This window comes from Thermomyces dupontii (genome assembly GCF_041956625.1).
Source record: "Thermomyces dupontii strain NRRL 2155 unplaced genomic scaffold VTN31scaffold_3, whole genome shotgun sequence".
Taxonomy (NCBI): domain Eukaryota; kingdom Fungi; phylum Ascomycota; class Eurotiomycetes; order Eurotiales; family Trichocomaceae; genus Thermomyces; species Thermomyces dupontii.
Window position 1 is genome coordinate 439,046 of NW_027192309.1, and position 18,413 is coordinate 457,458.

The 18,413-nt window shown below is 51.7% G+C and overlaps 8 protein-coding genes and 2 non-coding genes across 10 annotated transcripts; 5 read left to right on the forward strand and 5 right to left on the reverse strand.

Annotated features, from left to right (window-relative positions):
• Positions 1-1,019: 1,019 nt before the first annotated feature.
• VTN31DRAFT_3603 (uncharacterized protein) lies at positions 1,020-2,652 on the reverse strand (the record flags this gene model as incomplete). Its single annotated transcript, XM_069403901.1, has 2 exons — positions 1,020-2,450; positions 2,509-2,652. The coding sequence occupies 2 exons, from the start codon at positions 2,650-2,652 to the stop codon at positions 1,020-1,022; spliced, it is 1,575 nt and encodes a 524-aa protein (XP_069260928.1).
• A 335-nt stretch (positions 2,653-2,987) lies between these two features.
• VTN31DRAFT_t43 lies at positions 2,988-3,090 on the forward strand. The gene has a single exon. It is a non-coding gene; the product is annotated as a tRNA-Met (tRNA).
• A 416-nt stretch (positions 3,091-3,506) lies between these two features.
• Positions 3,507-4,388, reverse strand: VTN31DRAFT_3604 (uncharacterized protein; the record flags this gene model as incomplete). Its single annotated transcript, XM_069403902.1, has 1 exon — positions 3,507-4,388. The coding sequence occupies one exon, from the start codon at positions 4,386-4,388 to the stop codon at positions 3,507-3,509; it is 882 nt and encodes a 293-aa protein (XP_069260929.1).
• A 742-nt stretch (positions 4,389-5,130) lies between these two features.
• Positions 5,131-5,391, forward strand: VTN31DRAFT_3605 (uncharacterized protein; the record flags this gene model as incomplete). The annotated part of the gene is made up of 2 exons (XM_069403903.1): positions 5,131-5,192; positions 5,244-5,391. 2 exons carry the CDS (start codon positions 5,131-5,133, stop codon positions 5,389-5,391), a joined length of 210 nt encoding a protein of 69 aa, XP_069260930.1.
• A 654-nt stretch (positions 5,392-6,045) lies between these two features.
• Positions 6,046-7,321, reverse strand: VTN31DRAFT_3606 (uncharacterized protein; the record flags this gene model as incomplete). Its single annotated transcript, XM_069403904.1, has 4 exons — positions 6,046-6,417; positions 6,481-6,861; positions 6,934-7,208; positions 7,273-7,321. 4 exons carry the CDS (start codon positions 7,319-7,321, stop codon positions 6,046-6,048), a joined length of 1,077 nt encoding a protein of 358 aa, XP_069260931.1.
• A 721-nt stretch (positions 7,322-8,042) lies between these two features.
• VTN31DRAFT_3607 (uncharacterized protein) lies at positions 8,043-10,441 on the reverse strand (the record flags this gene model as incomplete). The annotated part of the gene is made up of 3 exons (XM_069403905.1): positions 8,043-10,193; positions 10,257-10,361; positions 10,418-10,441. The coding sequence occupies 3 exons, from the start codon at positions 10,439-10,441 to the stop codon at positions 8,043-8,045; spliced, it is 2,280 nt and encodes a 759-aa protein (XP_069260932.1).
• An 819-nt stretch (positions 10,442-11,260) lies between these two features.
• On the reverse strand, positions 11,261-12,809 carry VTN31DRAFT_3608 (uncharacterized protein; the record flags this gene model as incomplete). The annotated part of the gene is made up of 2 exons (XM_069403906.1): positions 11,261-12,690; positions 12,767-12,809. 2 exons carry the CDS (start codon positions 12,807-12,809, stop codon positions 11,261-11,263), a joined length of 1,473 nt encoding a protein of 490 aa, XP_069260933.1.
• Positions 12,810-13,868: 1,059 nt separating this feature from the next.
• VTN31DRAFT_3609 (uncharacterized protein) lies at positions 13,869-15,089 on the forward strand (the record flags this gene model as incomplete). The annotated part of the gene is made up of 1 exon (XM_069403907.1): positions 13,869-15,089. One exon carries the CDS (start codon positions 13,869-13,871, stop codon positions 15,087-15,089), a length of 1,221 nt encoding a protein of 406 aa, XP_069260934.1.
• A 246-nt stretch (positions 15,090-15,335) lies between these two features.
• VTN31DRAFT_t44 lies at positions 15,336-15,451 on the forward strand. The gene has a single exon. It is a non-coding gene; the product is annotated as a tRNA-Ser (tRNA).
• A 1,808-nt stretch (positions 15,452-17,259) lies between these two features.
• VTN31DRAFT_3610 (uncharacterized protein) lies at positions 17,260-18,204 on the forward strand (the record flags this gene model as incomplete). The annotated part of the gene is made up of 1 exon (XM_069403909.1): positions 17,260-18,204. The coding sequence occupies one exon, from the start codon at positions 17,260-17,262 to the stop codon at positions 18,202-18,204; it is 945 nt and encodes a 314-aa protein (XP_069260935.1).
• Positions 18,205-18,413: the final 209 nt, after the last annotated feature.

Genomic DNA, 18,413 nt, shown 5'->3' on the forward strand with positions numbered 1-18,413 from the left:
TCCGCAGCGAACAAACTCGAGCCCGTATGATGACCGGGTGCCGATCGTCCAGCCGGAATCTCCCTATGCACCGTCGCCTTACAGTCAGGCCGACTATTCCCAGCCGCAGCAGGAATACCATGACCATCCGACGCCGGCTCCCGACCCGAGTCCCCCGCCTATCCGTCGATGGAAAACCGTGAAGGAGGTGCCGCTGTTTGACGGCAACTTGGTCCTAGATTGCCCCATTCCGCCCAAGTTGTTGAATCAGGTGCCGCACGTAGAGCCGCCGGGTCGTGATGAATTCACCCATATGCGGTATTCCGCAGCGACATGTGATCCGGCAGATTTCTACAACGAGCGCTTCACACTGCGCCAGAAACTCTTTGCCAGGCCCCGGCACACCGAGCTCTTCATTGCAGTCACCATGTACAATGAAGACGAGTTTCTCTTCGCCCGGACCATGATTGGCGTGTTCAAGAATATCGAGTACATGTGCTCGCGAACAAACAGCAAGACCTGGGGCAAGGAGATACGAAGCAAGCTGGTGGCTTCACACCAAACATGACCCATCCTCCACAACACTGTACAGACCCTCAATCCGAATCCAACACGCCATACCATATCCTGACACCCTCAAACATATGTCCATCCAGCACAATCAAGCGCGCGCTGCTTGTATCCCTTACAGCAAACCGTCAGAACTAGTGCTATCCAAGAAAGAAAACAGCAAAAAAAAAAAAAAAAAAAAAAAAAAAAAAAAAAAACAAATCCCAAAAGAACCTGCATGCCATATACAAGTCTGAACTCTGTTGTTCCGAGGTTGCACCCAGAGTCCGTCTTGAGCCTCATCTTTTGCAAAAATGCAATGGACAGCAAGGCAGAGTGCTGGTGCTAGATGTCCCTTCTTTGGAACTGGTCGCTATATGCAGCTTGCAGAGCATCGGCAGAGGATCATAGTGAGCTGAACCTGCTGCCAAGAACCTTGATGGAATGGAAGCAATTCGATCTCTTCAAGAGCCCAAGTCCAGACAAATCCTCTATGACTGAGTTGCCTTCCTCAGGTAATGATACCTCCACAGTCCACATCCAACGCCTGCAACCAATAGAACGCCATTGAAACCAGCCATGATGTAAAATGGGGCACCAGAGGACACTTTATCAAACAATAATCCACCAAGCTTTGTCAGAATCAAAATGCCTGCTCCTCCGTATAACGAGTAAATCCCTGCGATAGATCCCTTGACGTGAAGCAAATCCTGCTCATCATCAGCTCCGGCGGGTTTATTGAGAAGTGGCTCGTGTTCGTCCGATATGTTGGGCCGGCTTCGATCGGTTACATCACCCGACACGGGCCTCGGTAGAGCTTTGATGTTCAGCACGGCGTTGCTGAGAACACCCAGGCTGCAAACAATAGCGCCGATTTGACTGATGCCAATCAGGCCCATCGTCACAAGAACAATGACACTCGACCCTCCTGATCCGCCGAGCCCATGGCTCGGCAGTTGCGGAAAACTGACATAGGCCACGATGCCCACGAGTGCAGCAAAGAGTAGAGGGACATTCAGCCGTCTGGATTTGTCAGAGAGATATCCAAAAGCCGGTGCGGTGATTAATGCCACCAGCTGCGACACGCCAGTCAGAATCGAGGCGGCAATGTAAGCTTCCGGACACGACTTCTTGATGTCACTCAGGCCTTGTGATTGAAGTGAATTCGTCCCGGTCTGCTTGCAGAGATCCGAGTCGCGGTAGTAGCGATTTATAAACAGAGGGACGAAAAGAGAGATTCCCACCGATGATGCGCGAGCCACAAAGCCGCCAATGTACCCGAGGCTGATGTCAGGGTTCTTAAAACAGAGTCGCAATGCCCTGATGAAATGAGCACCGCAAGTCACAATAAATGAGCGTACTTTGTTTCCACTCGATCGGGTGGGGGACGTCCACAATGAGCGTAGGCCCTTGGCACCCTCTCCGGAGAGACCTTTCAAGCCGAAGAAGCACCACAGAGCTATGACCAGTGCGACAGCTGCAACACAATAGAAAGCATTTCGGATTGCCTGGGCCGCAGAGAAGCCCACGTTTTCGAATCGTGCTGGAAGCGGTAGGAATATTGCCAGAGCAATCAATGCACCACTTCCAGTACACAGACCGACAAATCCCGCTAATCTTGACGGTGACGGAGATCCAATGCCACTCTCAGCTGGCTGCCGACGTTCAGAGCGCGCCGGGGTAACCATCGCTTCCGACGACAACGAGTCTCGCCATGCAGGTGTAGGCAATGATTGACCCCGTCCTTGCAAAAGTCCATTGCCTCCAGTTATCGCTGGTAATATCGCCGTCACCATTGTCGCAGCGGCAGAACCGCCTAGACTGAACAGTAATCGACCTAGGAGGAGCTGCGGGTAGACATTTGTCGCCTGGACAAATACGATCAATGCCAGTGCGATAATCGCATACCCGGCCGTGCTGACCTGATTCATGTGATCAGCACCACGGATGGCCGTTGAATGGTCATGCATTTGCACTTACATATCGAACACCAATTTTATCAGACAAAAGCCCCCATAGAGGACACGCCACCAGAGCTAGCAACTCGTCGGCAAATCCAAGTGATCCAACGGCATCGCCTTCACCATGCTCAAGACCAATCAAAGATGTCACTACAAAAGACATTGAGGAGTTGAGAAAAACCAAGAATGCAATGGAGAACGGGCACACAGCAAGTAGATACGTTGCTGTTTGCAGGCGGGACGCCGTGAAGAGAGGCGACCGTGTGAAAGCCATTGTATTATCGGCCGTAAACGGAGTGATAAAGGAGCGCTGGTTATTGATTGGGGTTCATTCTTTGGGAGTTTGGTATTATACCTAATATTGCAGGCAATTTCCACAACAGACCATCCTCATTCTCAAATGGCGTCCCGGCGAAGAATGAAGGGAAAGGTCATCAGTGGAGACGTCGCCGAACACTGTCACGTGATTCGATATTATGCCAAGACAATCCTATGCAAGCCTCTGTGGTCTAGGTGGTTATGACGGCGGTCTCATATCATGAGGTTCTCGAGAACGAGGACTGCAATCCGCAGGCCACGAGTTCGAGTCTCGTCGGAGGCATGTGTATTAATTTTTTTTTTCTTCGCACGGGTTGAATGACGCGAGCAAGCTAGGGTGACTCACCTCGTCTTTGACAACTGCAGAATTGGTGGATTACAATCCGTTGGGGTGTTCGCCAATGTGAGACCTGGAAAGAATGCACTTGTATACATTACTTGATCACAGTTGTCACATCGGTTGATGCTAGATTCCCTGTGAGTTGGAGAGACATCCCTCTATTAGTGCGCGAGGAGCTCTGCCATGTACTCACCAGAATCGACAATAACAGCACATGATAAAAAAGACATTGTGGGGAATATGGGTCCAGAGCGACCGAGAATCTGGCCTTGAAAACGAAGCTTGAGCAGAATAACAACAAAGACAGCAAAGGCAAGTCAACACAGGTATCCCGAAACTTGCTTCACCAAGCACAATTGTCAATACCACCCCGTTGCAGCAGGACGGGAGTGCCGCGTAGGAATCGTGTGACGAATCATCGTCGTACCTGGACCGGGACGGAAATACTGTCTGGGATCAGCCGGTTGCGTCCAGTTCGGGCGACAATAGTCATTGCATTCGTGCTGGCTGAAGAAGGAGCTGATCCCATCGGCGCCCAGATCGGTGACGCCAAACTCACGGTTCCGAGAGAGGATGACGGGGTCTGACAGAACGACCGCGCGCCGATAGACGCTGCCCTGGAGATCGCACAGGACATAGTTGCCGCCGGTGATGTGGTAGCTAAAATGGCTCAGAGCTTGCATGACCTCTCCCCAATCGTCCGAATCGTCGTTCCATCCGCTGTTGCTATTGAACTTCTGGTAGTTGTAGAAAAATGGTTCGAGAAGATGTCGCTGCCCAGCCCATTGACCGGCGTTATCTTTGAACTGCCATACTTCAGCCACATTGATTTTGATGGGTTTGTCGACGATTCTAAACTGATTGAATCTGTTGACGATCTCCAGAGCCTTGTCGATGGCCTTGATATCAAGGGTGAAATAGTCGTCCGAGAAGACAGCGCCCGTCTTGAAAAACTTGGCGACGCATTCTTGACCGCGCCGAGAACCGTTTGTGTATACCCCCTTAGCTACCCAGCGGAAAGCGCCCTCTGCAAAGGGGTAGTTCAATGCATCATTTTTAAACGTAGCATTGCTGGAACTGTTGTATCTGCCGCTGTCAGACACCCTCGCGGTTGGGGTGTCGTGATGGTAGCCATGGACGCAGGCTGCACATCGCGACACACCAGGACCCTTGGCGTATTGGTCGGCAGTGTACGACGACTGAGGGAGGTCGCGATGGCAAGAAGCACAGACTCGACCCATGATGGGGAAGCTGAGAAACCTGAGTTCGGGGGCAATAGGCTATTGCTTCCAGTGAACTGTACTATTGAGCTGAGAACTGTAAGTAGTCCAGTCCGAACTCAGACCTGAAGTTCTGAAGATCTCTGATTTATCTCCTGCGGGAAGCTCCATTGTCAAAGGGTAGCCTTGTTTGCTTGTTGGATAGGTCAAGCTCCATTGTGAACTGTTTTAATCTAACCAAATTCGGGTAGCCTAACTTATGGAGTAACCTACCTGGACTCGTGGAGGTACTTACGGAGTACGAGTAGCTTCTGAAAGAACAGCAGGATCCAGTTTGCTGATTGGTTGAACGGCTCCAGCTAGGAGTTACCACCCTATCGGGTTCCAACTCGTTGGCTTTTGTCACCTGAGGCTTGGCATTTCCTGTGAGCTTACTGCATCCAAGCTAATAATACGGAGTACATAGTACGAGTAAGGAGTACCTTTCCCAGGTACTACTCGTAGATAGGTACCTAGAGGTACGAGTAATAGTACATAGTACTGTACTCCGTAGTCGGTACTCGTACAGAACGCGTACAAGTGGTATTTTCGTTGTCTCGATAGTGGAGCGGGATAGTCCTGTTTACAGTAGGTAATCCTCTTGGTCCAACATCGTTGCTTGCTCCCACCATGAATGACAAAAGACAAGATTACCCGGGCTGGTACTATCGGCTGATCCAACTCACAAGCGAGAAAGAACGAGACGTCGAACCCTGGGACTTTGATGACGATTGTTCCAGTCTTTCGAAGACGTCTACGCGTGCCAATTCTGATGAATAGTACGATGTAAGCATCCATTGAGCTTTGAGTCATGGCCAAGATTCATTACCATGCAAGCAGGACGACTATGATGACGAGAACGAAGACGAAATCGATCCAGACGAAGATGCCAAGTCCGAAAGATCTCACACTAACTCCTCTGCCGACTACTACTACGACCTCAAAGAGCAACGCGAAGAGTGGAAACGAGAACTCAAGGAGATGAGAGAAAGATAGAACAACAGGAATGAGGGAACCAGCGGAACCGTGAACAGAAAAAGCAACAAGTCCAAGCCATACTATGATGCGATTAAAAACGGAGAGAGGCCAAGCAATACACCCGTCGAGTCCCTCGAGTCAACCACAAAAGTCTTCCATCTCTAGTATTGCCTGGACCATTCGGCCACTGCTGTCATCCTGACTATTACTATCCAACCAAGTATGTCGATGTAGACCTGAACAAGGTCGAAGTCATAGCCGGCCCGCCATCTGGACGTATGAGGATTCCTCGTGAAGTTCATTTCATCACACGCGTGACGCGAGCCACCACCGAGTTGCCCTGAAGTCTTTACATGTATGGATATCCATTATGACTGGGGAAAGGCGATCAGAGCACAATAGACTGAGCCTAACAGGAGGTACCTTTTTTTGCGTCTCGTGATGAAGCTGGATCTCGGTTAGAACAAGCATGTTGCAACGATCCAAGTTCGGAATACCCGATCTTATCGAGTTCAATATCGTCTCTCGATTCAGCATCCGCCGATTGCCCATATGGTATTAGGTATCTATTATATATAAACAGAGGTCATGAAGTCTATCCGTTTGGTGCAACCACAGAAACAAAAACAGAATGAACCATGAACCAATGCCAGCCCCCATATCATAGCTTCGCTTTCTCAATCCGTCGTCCTGTCTCATCGAATTCAATCTTTTTACCCGTAATCAAGCTCTCCTGCAACGCGGCACCGATGGAAACGGCCTTTACCGCACCCTCGAGGTTCATCGGCAGGGGCTTGTTGTCCAGGCACGCTTCGGTGAATTCGTTCGCCTCGGTGATGAAAGCCTCGCGGAATCGGGCGTAGTAATCCTCGGGGATCTCGCGGCGGATGCCGGTCGCCTCGTGCAGGTTGACGTGGTTGAGCTGCGGCTGCGTGTTGATGGCGATCTTGCCTTTGGTGCCGAAGATCTCGGTCGTATCCTCCTGGCCCGCGGCCATCATGCGCGAGCAGTAGAGTTGGGCAATCTTGCCACCCTGCTCACAAGTACTGTTAGCTCGATTCGAATATTCGCCCGAATGGAAAAAATCGATACTCACATAAAACTCGATGACGCCCAAAGCATTGTCCCGATCATTATGCTTCCGCAGGTCAGGCTGTACCGCCGTGATCCCCACAGCGTAGACACTCTTCACGGCAATATCCTCCCCAAAGAACCACAGCGCGAGATCGATATCATGGATCGAGCAGTCCACGAAAATCCCACCGCTGAATTCGGCATACGCGACAAAGAAACCCGAGGGGTCCAGTTTATCGCAAGTCTGCGATCGGAAGACCGATGGGACACCGATATCACCGTTGGTCATGCGTCGATGAGCGTCGCGATATGACGCGTCAAATCGTCGCGAGAACCCGCACATGACTTTTTGATTCGGATATTTCTTTAGCGACTTCTTGTATGCGTCGACCACTGTTTGGGACTGGAATCGAATCCCGCTAGTCAGTAATCACAACGAAGGGCCTTACGAGGGCAAAAACTGGGATGCACTTACAATCTCTGGAGAAGTGCTGATGGGCTTCTCGCATAGAACATGTAGGCCTCTCTCAATAGCCTTGATGCATTGCTCGGCGTGTGCTGTTGTCGCACTCGCCACGACCACTGCCTGCAGGGTCTTCTCCTTGCGAAGCATCTCGTCGTAGTCCAGATAAGTACGGACATGACGGAACTCCTTCTTCGCAGCGTCCAGCTCCGACTGCACGGGTGAGCTGACAGCAATCAGCTCCGCCCGAGGAGTCAGGTGTGCAAAATGGCGGGCATGCCGGATGCCTGCAGGGTACTTTCCGTCAGCAAGACACGCCAAAGATTTCTTATTCAAAAAGTCCTCACTCACCCATCCGACCGAGACCGACAATGGCAACGCGGAGCTTCTCGTCCGACATTTTCCCTCCACCTTCTATTCTCAAGACAAAACAAGAACAGAAAAGTCAACAGATAAAGGCGTCCTCAGAAATCCAGGGATAAACGAGCGACGAAAGGGATGGGGCTTTATAGAAAGATGATTCTTTGCATTCGGGAACCTGTCACCGACCGCAACATTGAGATCGCCATTTTCCGACTAGGAGCTTGCTAAGCTGCAGGAGATTTCGGCGAATGATCGCCGCAGATTGGCCGAACGTGGGTTGCTATCAAGCAGCCTCAGGCATCATTGGCGCCTCAGGCAGACATTCGGAGAGAGTTTTCCTGAAACACAGAATATTTTTGGCAACCGCCTCTTTGTGCCAAGACGCTAGATTTAAGGCCCAGCCCGCCAGGAACTGAGGAATCGGTCCGCAGAGTCTGTTCCTTTTCAAGCATGCAGGACTGGATGGAAAGTTGATGAACTGGAGTTTCGGAGTTCCTGTTCACTCCGCTCGGATATTCGGCGACCATGATGTCATAGGATTACAGGATGGACTCCGTACCTCGGTTGTACTGTGACTTGTGATCCGTGCATACAGAAAGAATCAAGAGATACATAGGATGGAGAGTTGGAGACAAATACATTCGAATGCTTGGTATCCAATCTCTAACGCCATATAAACACATGCTCAAATAACATACAAGTGCTACATGAACACAATGACAAGAAGGAAAACTGTCCTCGATCGACGAAGACTTGACTCAATCCTCGTCACGCCCTACATCTTCGACGGTCGCAGTCCGCGCTTTGCCCTTGGAAGATGATTCTGCTTCATCGTATGGTTCAAAATTCGAGGGCCCGGGTTGTGGGGCTCGAGAAGTGGCATCCTTATCGGGCTCGGGATCAGTCGAGTCTGGCGGCCATCGAAAGGTGTTCGATTGAGTGCCCAGCCGGTTCCGATCTTGCTCGGCCCTTTCACCTACCGACTCACCAACACCTGCGTTCGGTGTGCCGGCAGTCTCGCGGATCGCGGAACCTGCTTCACCCGACACTGGCCCCGCAGCGACTGTAGGCGCCTGATGACTACTTTCAGCTTCACTTGATGGCATCGTTGGATTCTCTGGCGCGGTGGCCCCGGCCCCAGGCACACTCGAAGGGTTGAGTGGTGTTAGGGTCCAGCCTGGCGGAAGCACAAGCCCCTCAGGCAGGCGACTGTCGCCAGCGGGAATAGGTGCGCCGGTGGTCAGTGGCACATGACGAGGGCGAGTGGATGGTGTTTGAGACGAGGAAGAAGACGATGTTGCCCGCGGAGCTTCCTCGTCCACCTGAAGGGCTTGATCCTGAGCAGCTCGGAGCATTTCCAGCTGCCCCTGCAGAAGCCTCACCACGTGCAGCTGCTCCGCAGTCATTTGCAACGCTCGCAGTTCGCGATTGATCTGCCGCTCAAGCTCGCGTAGCTGTTCCTGGACACTAGCGGACACCGGCCGGGAGGCAGCAGAGTGTGGGGCTTGTGTAGCTTGTGTGGCAGGGCGATTTTGTGTTGGGGGGCGGCCAAATCCAAACCCGAAGCCTATCTGCTGCGCGCCCGGAGGAACGTTCAACGCAGGCGCATTGTTACCATGGATTTGCTGGTGCAAGTTGTTGAACAAGTCACCGCGCCCAGCTCCAAAGCCAACTCGGAAAGGGCCCAGCTGGTATATCCGAGCCCGCGGACGACCGTCACCATCCCCTCCGGCCGCCGCGCCAGCTTGGTTGGGTTGGTTTGCAAGACCGCCAACTCCTTGTCCAACGTTGACGCCGGCCCGGAACGGCCGATTCTGTGGCACGACGACGGGGCGGCGACAAGTCGGACAATTTTGTTGTCGCTCCAGCCAGCTTCTCAGGCAAGCAAAATGAAGGACATGACCGCATGGGAGCTTCTTTGGCCGAAGTCGATCGGACCTCGGCACCCTTGGCCGGGCTGCACCATCGTTGGTCGGTTGTTCCCAAGCCACCATCTCCTCCCGGCAAATGATGCAGACGTCCTCTCTTCTGATCTCTTCGGCTGTCGCGTCCGGATATCTCTCGTGCATGTCGCGGGTCGCATTCCGATACCGTCGGAAATCCATGATCCGTCGACCAAATGACCGGATTGTCACCACCACATCTCGAAGGATATGGATCGGCAAACCGTAGAATGCAAAGAGTATGGCGAAAAATGACAGGTACACGACGAGCTTGCAGAAGTCTGTGACTAGATCGAGGTAGAATACCCATCGGCCTTTTTCCTCCCATCCCGGCACGTCCAGCTCCATCTCATCTACGTCGTCCTCATTCGGCAGGTTGTCAGGGAGTCCTTCCTGACCGGACTCACGGTGTCGTCGGATGGCCTCCTCCCGAGCTGCGCGAAGTTCTGCTCTTCGCTCCGACAATTTGATCGCTTTTTGACGGCTGGTAATGTAGGCATCCATCAGCGATAGGCCGTATCGACATAGTGTCGACGTTGAAAGAATACTCAAGACGGCGAATTCAAAGCCAAACATCACCATCATGTCTGGACGAGCTTGCTCGAGCACCGTACGAACGGCGTAATTCAACATCGTCAAGTCAAACACGACCGAGAGGATTAGAGACGTCGCCAGGCGCGCATGGAAGAGCCGAGGATTTGCCGGGGGCTGCTGGTCCAGGATTTCCACCCTCCCTTCGCCAATCCAGCCCCATACCTTGCCAAACAGGAGGCAGACAAACATAACAAGAAACCATCCACCCATCTCGCCCCTGAATATTGTCATGGCAAGACATGTTTCCGTGATAGCGAACCACGCTTTTTCATACAACTGTTCGGTTTCGATGGGTCGGAGCGGGCCATAGAGAAGACGTTGCAAGCCGTAGAGAAAGAACCCGGATGCGACGAAGAAAAGATTCATCAAGATCTAGGCAAATGAGTTATTCGTTCTGATCTTCTCCCCGTACTGCTAGTACAGGACAACGCTTACCATTAGGTTTGCACTGCTCTGCGACAAATACACGGCAGCCGCATAGAAATTCGATCGCTGATGCAGCGCCTTGAGTATTACACCAACAGCTAGGGTCACTGAGACCTAGTCCTAAGGTCAGAACAGCTTGCTCCAAGCAGACAAAATGGAGGACCGCATACCCCAGCATATGCCGCCAACCGCATGGCGAAAGATTGTCGATCAAGATGGGGAGCTTGTCATTGATCAGTGTCGCTCAAGAGATCAACACTGCATGCACACCCCCTGCCCCGGAGATCCACAAGACATCTTTCACTCTCACGCAACGGAGAGCCCACACCTGTAGTGTCGAATCGATCTCTTTATGGAGTGGCCAGTGTTATGGACAGCTAACCAACTCCGAACTGCCTTACGTCAGCGACTCAGCGGAGAATGATGACTCACTATTTCTTGATTAGGTTTAGGGTACGGAGTACGGAGTACGAGTACTACTCCATATTGAGTACTGTTTCACGTGACTTGCGAGCTGGGTGATATGCTGGTGACTTGTGACAGGGCTCTGAGACGGAGCCGGTTCAGGCCAGGTTTTTGAACTTGACTCCCATCGCATGCTGAAGTTCAAGACTCTTGAGGTTTGTCTGATCGTCTGCTTCATATATTTTTAGCCCAGGTCATTGACAAATCCAGGCAGGCAGTGCAAACATACTACCTACTACCTAATGCTTGCAGTGATTGACAACAGAGGGCAAGGACTGGGAAACTAATTCTTCAACCAAATCACCATGATCATGACAACGAATGGTCCCTGTAGTCCGTACATCCATTCCGTACGTGTCTAGGAAGGATCTGATCAGGTTGCTTGAGCAGAGAATCTCTTCTGGCTTGATGGGACATGCCTTTGAGCATCAGTGTAAGAGGAACATCGATCAGCTTGAGTATGATACAACGAGTAGGTATTGATTAAACATTACTGTATCACTATCTAGTACATGTACCTGTGCATCAACCTATCTAGTATGAACACATCACTGCTTCTCTCCAAATGCAGCCAGCTCCTTTCTCACTGTACCAATCACAGCAGCAACCAGTTCCTCCTCGATGATTCCCTTTTGCCAACTAAATGCTAGTACCAAGCACCCATCTGCTCCAGTGATAGCAGACGTCTCAAGCGCCGCACCGGTGACATTTGCGCTCTGCGAGAAAACAACCCGACTGATGCGAGGCACTTCATTCTCTTGTCCTGTGGCACCCGTATTCTCGTTCTTTTGTGGCTGGTTCGGTCGAAACACGCCCAGGTTCGACAGCTCGAAGCTGCTGGCCCTATCCTTGCCAACCTTGGGAAGAAAGAAATCTTTCTGAAAGTCCTTGATGTACTTGAGGAGATACATGCTCGCGTTCTTCCCCATCGAGCTTAAGATCCGGTCGAGGGTCCGTTTTGACCGCTGCGCTTCCGCCCAGGAAAATTCCACGTCATTGTTGTCGCTGCTTTTCGTCTGCTTACAGAAATCCTCCCGTTTGTATTTTTCGTGGTAATCCTGCACCCAGTTCCCTATCGAGTCGGCTGTAACGGCGTTCCCGCGAAGCCATCGCCGACTGGAGATGGCGCCATCGCATTTCAATTTGGTAAACTTGGCAGGGAGGTTGCGAAACAGTGCGGTTGCGATGAGGGTCTGCAGGGCTGCAGTAACCGTTGTTTGATTCTTTCGACAGAGATCCTTGAAAGCGATAGTGTCCTGCTTAGAGACGACGACATGGCGCACCCGATTCTCAAGTGGTGCGGTAATCTTTGCACCCGCCCACAGGCCGGGGTCGTGCGTTTTCCCGAATCTGTCTTTCAAAACGACGGAGAGGGCGAAGGAGAAAGAAAACGGCATGGGGTGAAGCGCCTCTACATTGGGGAGGAGCGGGGCGTCAGGGGAGGGAATGACACTCTTCACGTTATCAGGTGTAAGATTCAAGGTGACTGCGTCTTTCAGGGCGTCGAGGAATCCTCTGTGGAACGCCGCTCCGGAACCCCCATCTGCAACGCCATGATGATACACAAAGAGAGCAGTGAACACGCTTGGATTGCCCGGATCAGTCACGATGCATAACCTCCAATAGGGCGTTGCTGAGCCCTTGAATGACGAGTTGTGCTGGGCTGCCAGAAGCTCATCTAACTCGGCTTCCCTCTCGGATCCTGATTCTGAACCAGCCGTTGTTTTCCATTCCTGAAATGAAACACACTGGTCCAAGTTGACTTCGGCAAGACGCGCAAAGTATGGAGTCTTGGTGTCTTCTCCGACGGGGATTGCAGACAGGTTCGGATGCTGCCCGATGAGGGTCTCGCATGCCTTGTAGACGTAATCCCTGAGTGGACGGGAGTACGCAGCTGGCAGCGTATACGTCGCGGTGACGGCGACGTTGGTATAAAAACCAAGATGATTGCGGGCCGTTGAGTATCGCTCCAGGAAACCTGGCTCGGGCGGTCAGTACGATATACCTATGTACTGCAGTAAAGCCAATCTCGGCCGCAACTTCGGGACACCTACCGACTGGGCGAAGCTTCTCTAGCTTGTTTTTGGGAGTAGCCATTGAGGACTTGATAATTTTACTGCAGCGACCGTCCAAAGCAAATCGCACAACTACTGTAGATCTCAGGTCTTGATCAGAGACCTTACTTTCAAGAGCACCTCAATCACGAAAAACTTCAAATCGCCAACTCGTCACTGCGTTTGAGATTTTTTTATCAGCAGTACGAGCTGTCAAGCCCTACAAAACTGCGCTGCAGGAGCACCTTCTTGTATCTCTCAGCCGCAACAACACGATGTCAAGGCATTGTCAATGATGCGTCTTCATATAATTCCGAGTTTCGTCCGTCTTGGCTCAGGGACAAATGCAACTGCCGGGTAATGATAATCCTGCTGCCTTGGGTTTTGGAGCCATTTGTTGAAGACTACTGACTCTCAAAGGTCTGAGCGCGCTTAAGGGCTGCAACCCGAAACGACTTTCTGGCTCCACTGGTTGTCCCACTTCCAGCGCAGTCAAGTACTAATACACTTATCCATGATTCATCACCGCGTGGTTCCGTTCATTGGGATCAAATGGCGACTCGACAAGAGCTCAGGAACGAAATACGATCGCAACGAAGGTCTGTTGGAGACTGATCACTCAGCCAATAAGCTTACATCTAAATAAGAATCCTCCGTCCAAGTTTTTGTAAGCTTGACAGGGGCAACTCAACACCTCAACAGCACCCTCAGGACCGAGTTAGATTTGCCCCCTGCGCACGCTGTAAGAATGAGAAACACTCATGAGCTCCTCGTCAAGCTCGGTGTAGAAAGAAACCTAAGTAGTAGGCCTCATTACTGGGATTAACAACGTAAAATATCGACGTTGATGTGGCGCTCTGAAAGAGATGAATACGAGCCCACGAAGGACTAGTGGATGTCGATCGGCCCTTGCACTGGAAAACGCTGGGTTTGCCATCTCACATATGATCAATCTTCCCATCAGTCTCAAGTGTTGAAAGAAAAAAACACCATCGTTGACAAAATCCATCAGAATCAACACATCTTCAATCAGCTCTGGGATGTGATTCCATATGCTGTTGGTTTTTCTCATCACGCCGACGATAAGAACAGTGTAAAAAGCATGACTTTCGACGCCAGAAATGGACCAGCGCTAGCGGTCCCCGTCAGTTACTTTGCCTTCCCAGACTCAATGCAGGCTGCGGTCGCGCAGCCAGGCCTTACCAGGCTGACGCTCGAAAATGTCACGATGGACATTGACGAGTATCGGCGGCAGCTGGAATCCTCGCCCTGGGCTTCTTCGACCAGCGGCCCGCGCCCAGCATTCCCCTCATTCGCGCCCTCCATTCACACGTTGGTTATGAAGGACTTTTTACTGGGGTACCCGCTCGGATTTCTGCCTGCGCTGAGCAGACAGTTGCCCAATCTCCACAATCTCACACTGGCACAGCAGCGCTTCACGGGCCAGTCGATGGAGACGGCGAGAGAGGCGGTGCAGTTTGTGAACGCGATCAGCGACCTGGTGGAAATGCATTTTGTCGACGTGTTCGTACCCAAGGGCTTTGTGACCGCGCTGGCCGCGGAGCAGCGAATGAAGCCTGAGGGCCAGGCGCTCTTGATTCTGCAGGTGGACTATACTTACCGCGAGATGCCTGCCCCCAGTAACGGCGACGGCAATTACGACCCCATCCAGGACGCGCTGGGAAGAATTCCGGCGTCCGAACTTCCCAAGTTCATTACCCGAGATTTGACCTGGTTGAGTTTCTCGATGCTGCCGCACACGCCAACCGGGATACTCCCGTACTGGTACTCTGCGACAGCGCCATTCGTCGGCGCCCTGCTAAGCGAAGACACGGCCCCGAAGAAGCTAAAAGTGTTAACATCCACCATTTTTCAATTTTCGATTGAGGATTTGAGAAGGGTACTGGCAAGGCATCCGGACCTGGTCGTCTTGCGTGTGACGTTGCGGTTGGAAGCAATTGAGGAATACTTGCCGGCTCTCTGGCAGGTTTTGGGCCTGTGCTCCCGGTTACAGGATGTGGAAATTGTAGGCTTTCCTGTACCGCGTCAAACAGGCGAGACCAACACCCAGGACATACTTCGGGCGATCTACCCGACTGTGGAACAGATACAAGCGCTGTCAGAACTATGCCCAGACCTCAATCGGTTCCATGCAAATGTTCTATACAGCGCGAAGAGGGGCGAGCTTCGTGGAATCGAGAGCCTGGTCAACGGGATGCCGAATGGAAAGGCGGCGTGGTCATTCCAGGTCCGAGTGTCTAAATCCAGACCTGATATGATATCGAAGCTTGCAGAGGCGGGAGATGTCAACCTCAGACCATAGATTCGAGTATATATTGTTTCATGTACTCCGTACTTCAATTTGAACCCCTTCATAAGTTCGAACGTCTGCTATTGCGCAATGCTGCGTGCGAAATAGGATTGCAAACCAATCTGCCCACAAATACAAGACACTGAAAATATCAGTCAAAGTACACATGCTGGCCTCGAAATGGTGCTCGCAGTCTGCATGAACTACATGCGTACCTAGGGCTAGGCTACTTCTACCACCAAACTTCAAGTCGAGCCAGTCACTTTGGCCGAGTGGTTAAGGCGTCAGACTCGAATGCCACGGAACTTGGACATTTCCGTGCAATGCGGAATCTGATGGGTTCGCCCGCACAGGTTCGAATCCTGTAGGTGACGAGATTTTTTTTCTCCCCCCTTTGTTTGCGCCTGTGACTGGATCTTTGGAGCGTGGACGAGTACGGAGTAGAGAGGTTTCCAATTGAGTACAATGCAGAAGCAGCTCCCTGGGAAATGGGATCTGAATAATAGTAGGTAGCTGTGGTCTGCTCTCTGCTGAGTCGATGTCGAGTTTCCATATCGTACTGTTGGTAGAACATCTCACGCTCTTGGGGACTTACCAGTAAATACTTAGACGGACCGCGTATCAAAATAAATGTATCATACCCCCCCAGCGCCGGGCTTGCTCTTGACCATTCGTACGAGTAAGTAGCCGAACAGACAAAAGAAAAATAAAAACCCACGCCAGGTCCATGGTTCGAACCTCCAGCCTCCCAAATCAGGCAACAAATCACTCGTGAATCTGTGATGCATTGCTGATGCATCGGTACCTCTCCCAGAGACTCCTGCGGACCATCCGAATGAACCACATGCCTCTCTTAATTAAGACTAAATTTCGCGTCATCTTCAAGCTAATCAGACCCAAACCTTTATCGCCAGATTCAGCAGATCTCAGCAAATCGACCCATACCAATAACTGGCCGAAAAAAGTAGCCTTCGGTAGCAAAAAGTAAAAGAGTTAAAGGTGCCTTCTCGAATCTCCCTCGAGTTTGACCTGGCCTTTAACTCCCCATGTCATCCTCGGCGCAACAGGGTTCACGACTGGGGAGATCAGTCACCCTTGCAACTCGAAAGTCGCAGGCCTTACCAACTAGGCCATTGCCCCTAGACATGTACTGGGGCTCTGGAAATTGTGAGTGATATCTGACTTTGGGAGAGCCTTGCCAAACATTGGTTTGGTTGTTTTGTTTGTCCTGGAGATGCAGTACGGAGTACAACATACATTACTGATATGATTATTGCTCAGTATGACTCGAAAGGTACTACTCTCTTGGGATTCGATGAGTGCTACAATCTAGTCATTGGAAAAGATCCCCTGATGCTGAGCCCATGTCTATCCTATCGTCGGCATTTCGGCTGGTTCTAGGAGTTCGTCTCCCAATTGCCATAAGTCATACCTAGCCGGTACCCCCTTTTGCCTAGTACATTTCGAACTACAGTGCCAAAAAATCTCACATGCAAAGACAAAGGTGCAGTGTCCAAAAAGAATGCTCCCTGAAGGATTGTCGCGGACCAGCATCTCTGTGTCCACCACTCCAGAACTTGTCCAGCCACCCAACATCGTACCGTATCGAGCATTAGACAGCACATCGGAAAGCCTTCTTCTTTTTCTGACTCAGACGTTGTTCATTCGTAGATGAAGCCAGAAACAACATTAGAGAAATGAGTCAAGTTCACGTCGGAGTCTCGAATTGGAATGAAAGCGAGGATCCAGAGAGTTCCACAGCTCTAAACGCAGATCTTTGTGGGCCACAAAGTGACAAAAGTACTTACTATACCAGAAATGGTATAGTGTCAGTGATCCTCAACCAGTGCCGAGGGCAAATGTTCTCCGCAGTTCCCCGCATTCCGGAGCCGCATTGCAAACGACGGCGGATTGGATCTCCAACTTCAAGCAGTGTGTACGGTGTACGATACTCCGTACATCTGGGGGAGTTTTGGGAGTAGTTCGAGGTTCCGTCATGCAATATGCTTTGCAGAAGCATGGCTCTGCTCGCTCGTGCCCCTTCTGACAACTCACTATCCCCGCTTGGCGGCGATATATGTATTCTCTCCGCCACGTCAACCCAAGAACTTTCTTATCCAGCCCTCTCCATTGCTTCATCTCGTCCTGGATAATCACATCCATTTGTGAGAGGCCGGCAACAATGGGCTTGTTTTCAATTTTGAACTACCTTCGCCTCAAAGTGATTGTCACTTTTCTCCGCCTCATCTCCAGATGGCAACGCAGGAAGCTTCGCCCTGTCCGACCCGGTCCGAATAAGAAGCACATCTTCATCCCCTCACGCGATGCGGGTCGGTCCATCGAGGGCTACCTCTACACCCCCCCTGAGACTCCCGGCTCTCCGGCAACCAAGAAGAAGCCCATCCTCGTGAACTGGCACGGAAGCGGATTCGTCGTGCCGTCGCTGGGTTTGCACGACGTCTACTGCGCGCGCGTCGCCCGCGATGCGGGGATCAATGTTCTCGACGTCGACTATCGCAAGGGTCCCGAGGCGCCGTTCCCGGCCGCCGTGCACGACGCGGAAGATGTCCTGAGATGGGTGGCCGGTCAGAGCGATCAATTTGACGCATCGCGCGTGATTGTCTCCGGGTTCAGTTCAGGTGGAAATCTGGCACTGGTAGCCGCGTCCGTTCTCCGGCCGAGTTTTGAGGAAATCAAACTGCAGATCCCCATGGTCGTTGCTATTTACCCCGTCGTTGACATCACCATTGAGCCGGCGCAGAAGACCGTGCCCAAACCGATTCGCCCCGTTCCTACCTTCTTGGCGCGCGTTTTCAATGACTCCTATACTCCGAACCCAGAATTGCGAAGGGATCCACGTGTGTCCCCGACCTTGGCTGACCCGTCGAGTTTCCCGGGCACGGTAGTGATTGTGACGTGTGAGGGTGACACCTTCGCACCGGAGGGCAATGCATTCGCGGTGAAATTGCAGGATGGGAAGCGCAAGGTTGTGCATCAGTTTCTAGAGGATGTGGGCCATGGTTTCGACGATTTCTGCCAGGAAGGTTCGAAGGCATGGGAGCAGCGAGAGAGTGCGTACGGCTTGGTCGTTCGGACCATCAATGAGGAGTTTGGTGAGAGTGGCTAGTTGGTTGCTTGTCTTGTCTTGCCTTGACGTCAATTTCCCAGCATACTGTATAATCCGATGCCGGACAATAAGCTCGGCCGTGTTTGCTCCTTGCCTATTCACGTTGTCGCACTGATACCCTCTGCTCAATCAACAGTTCTGCCTGTATGGGAAGGATACCCATCGAATGAATCTTGGCAGTGCCATCAATGTAGCAAAGCTCAAGCCTA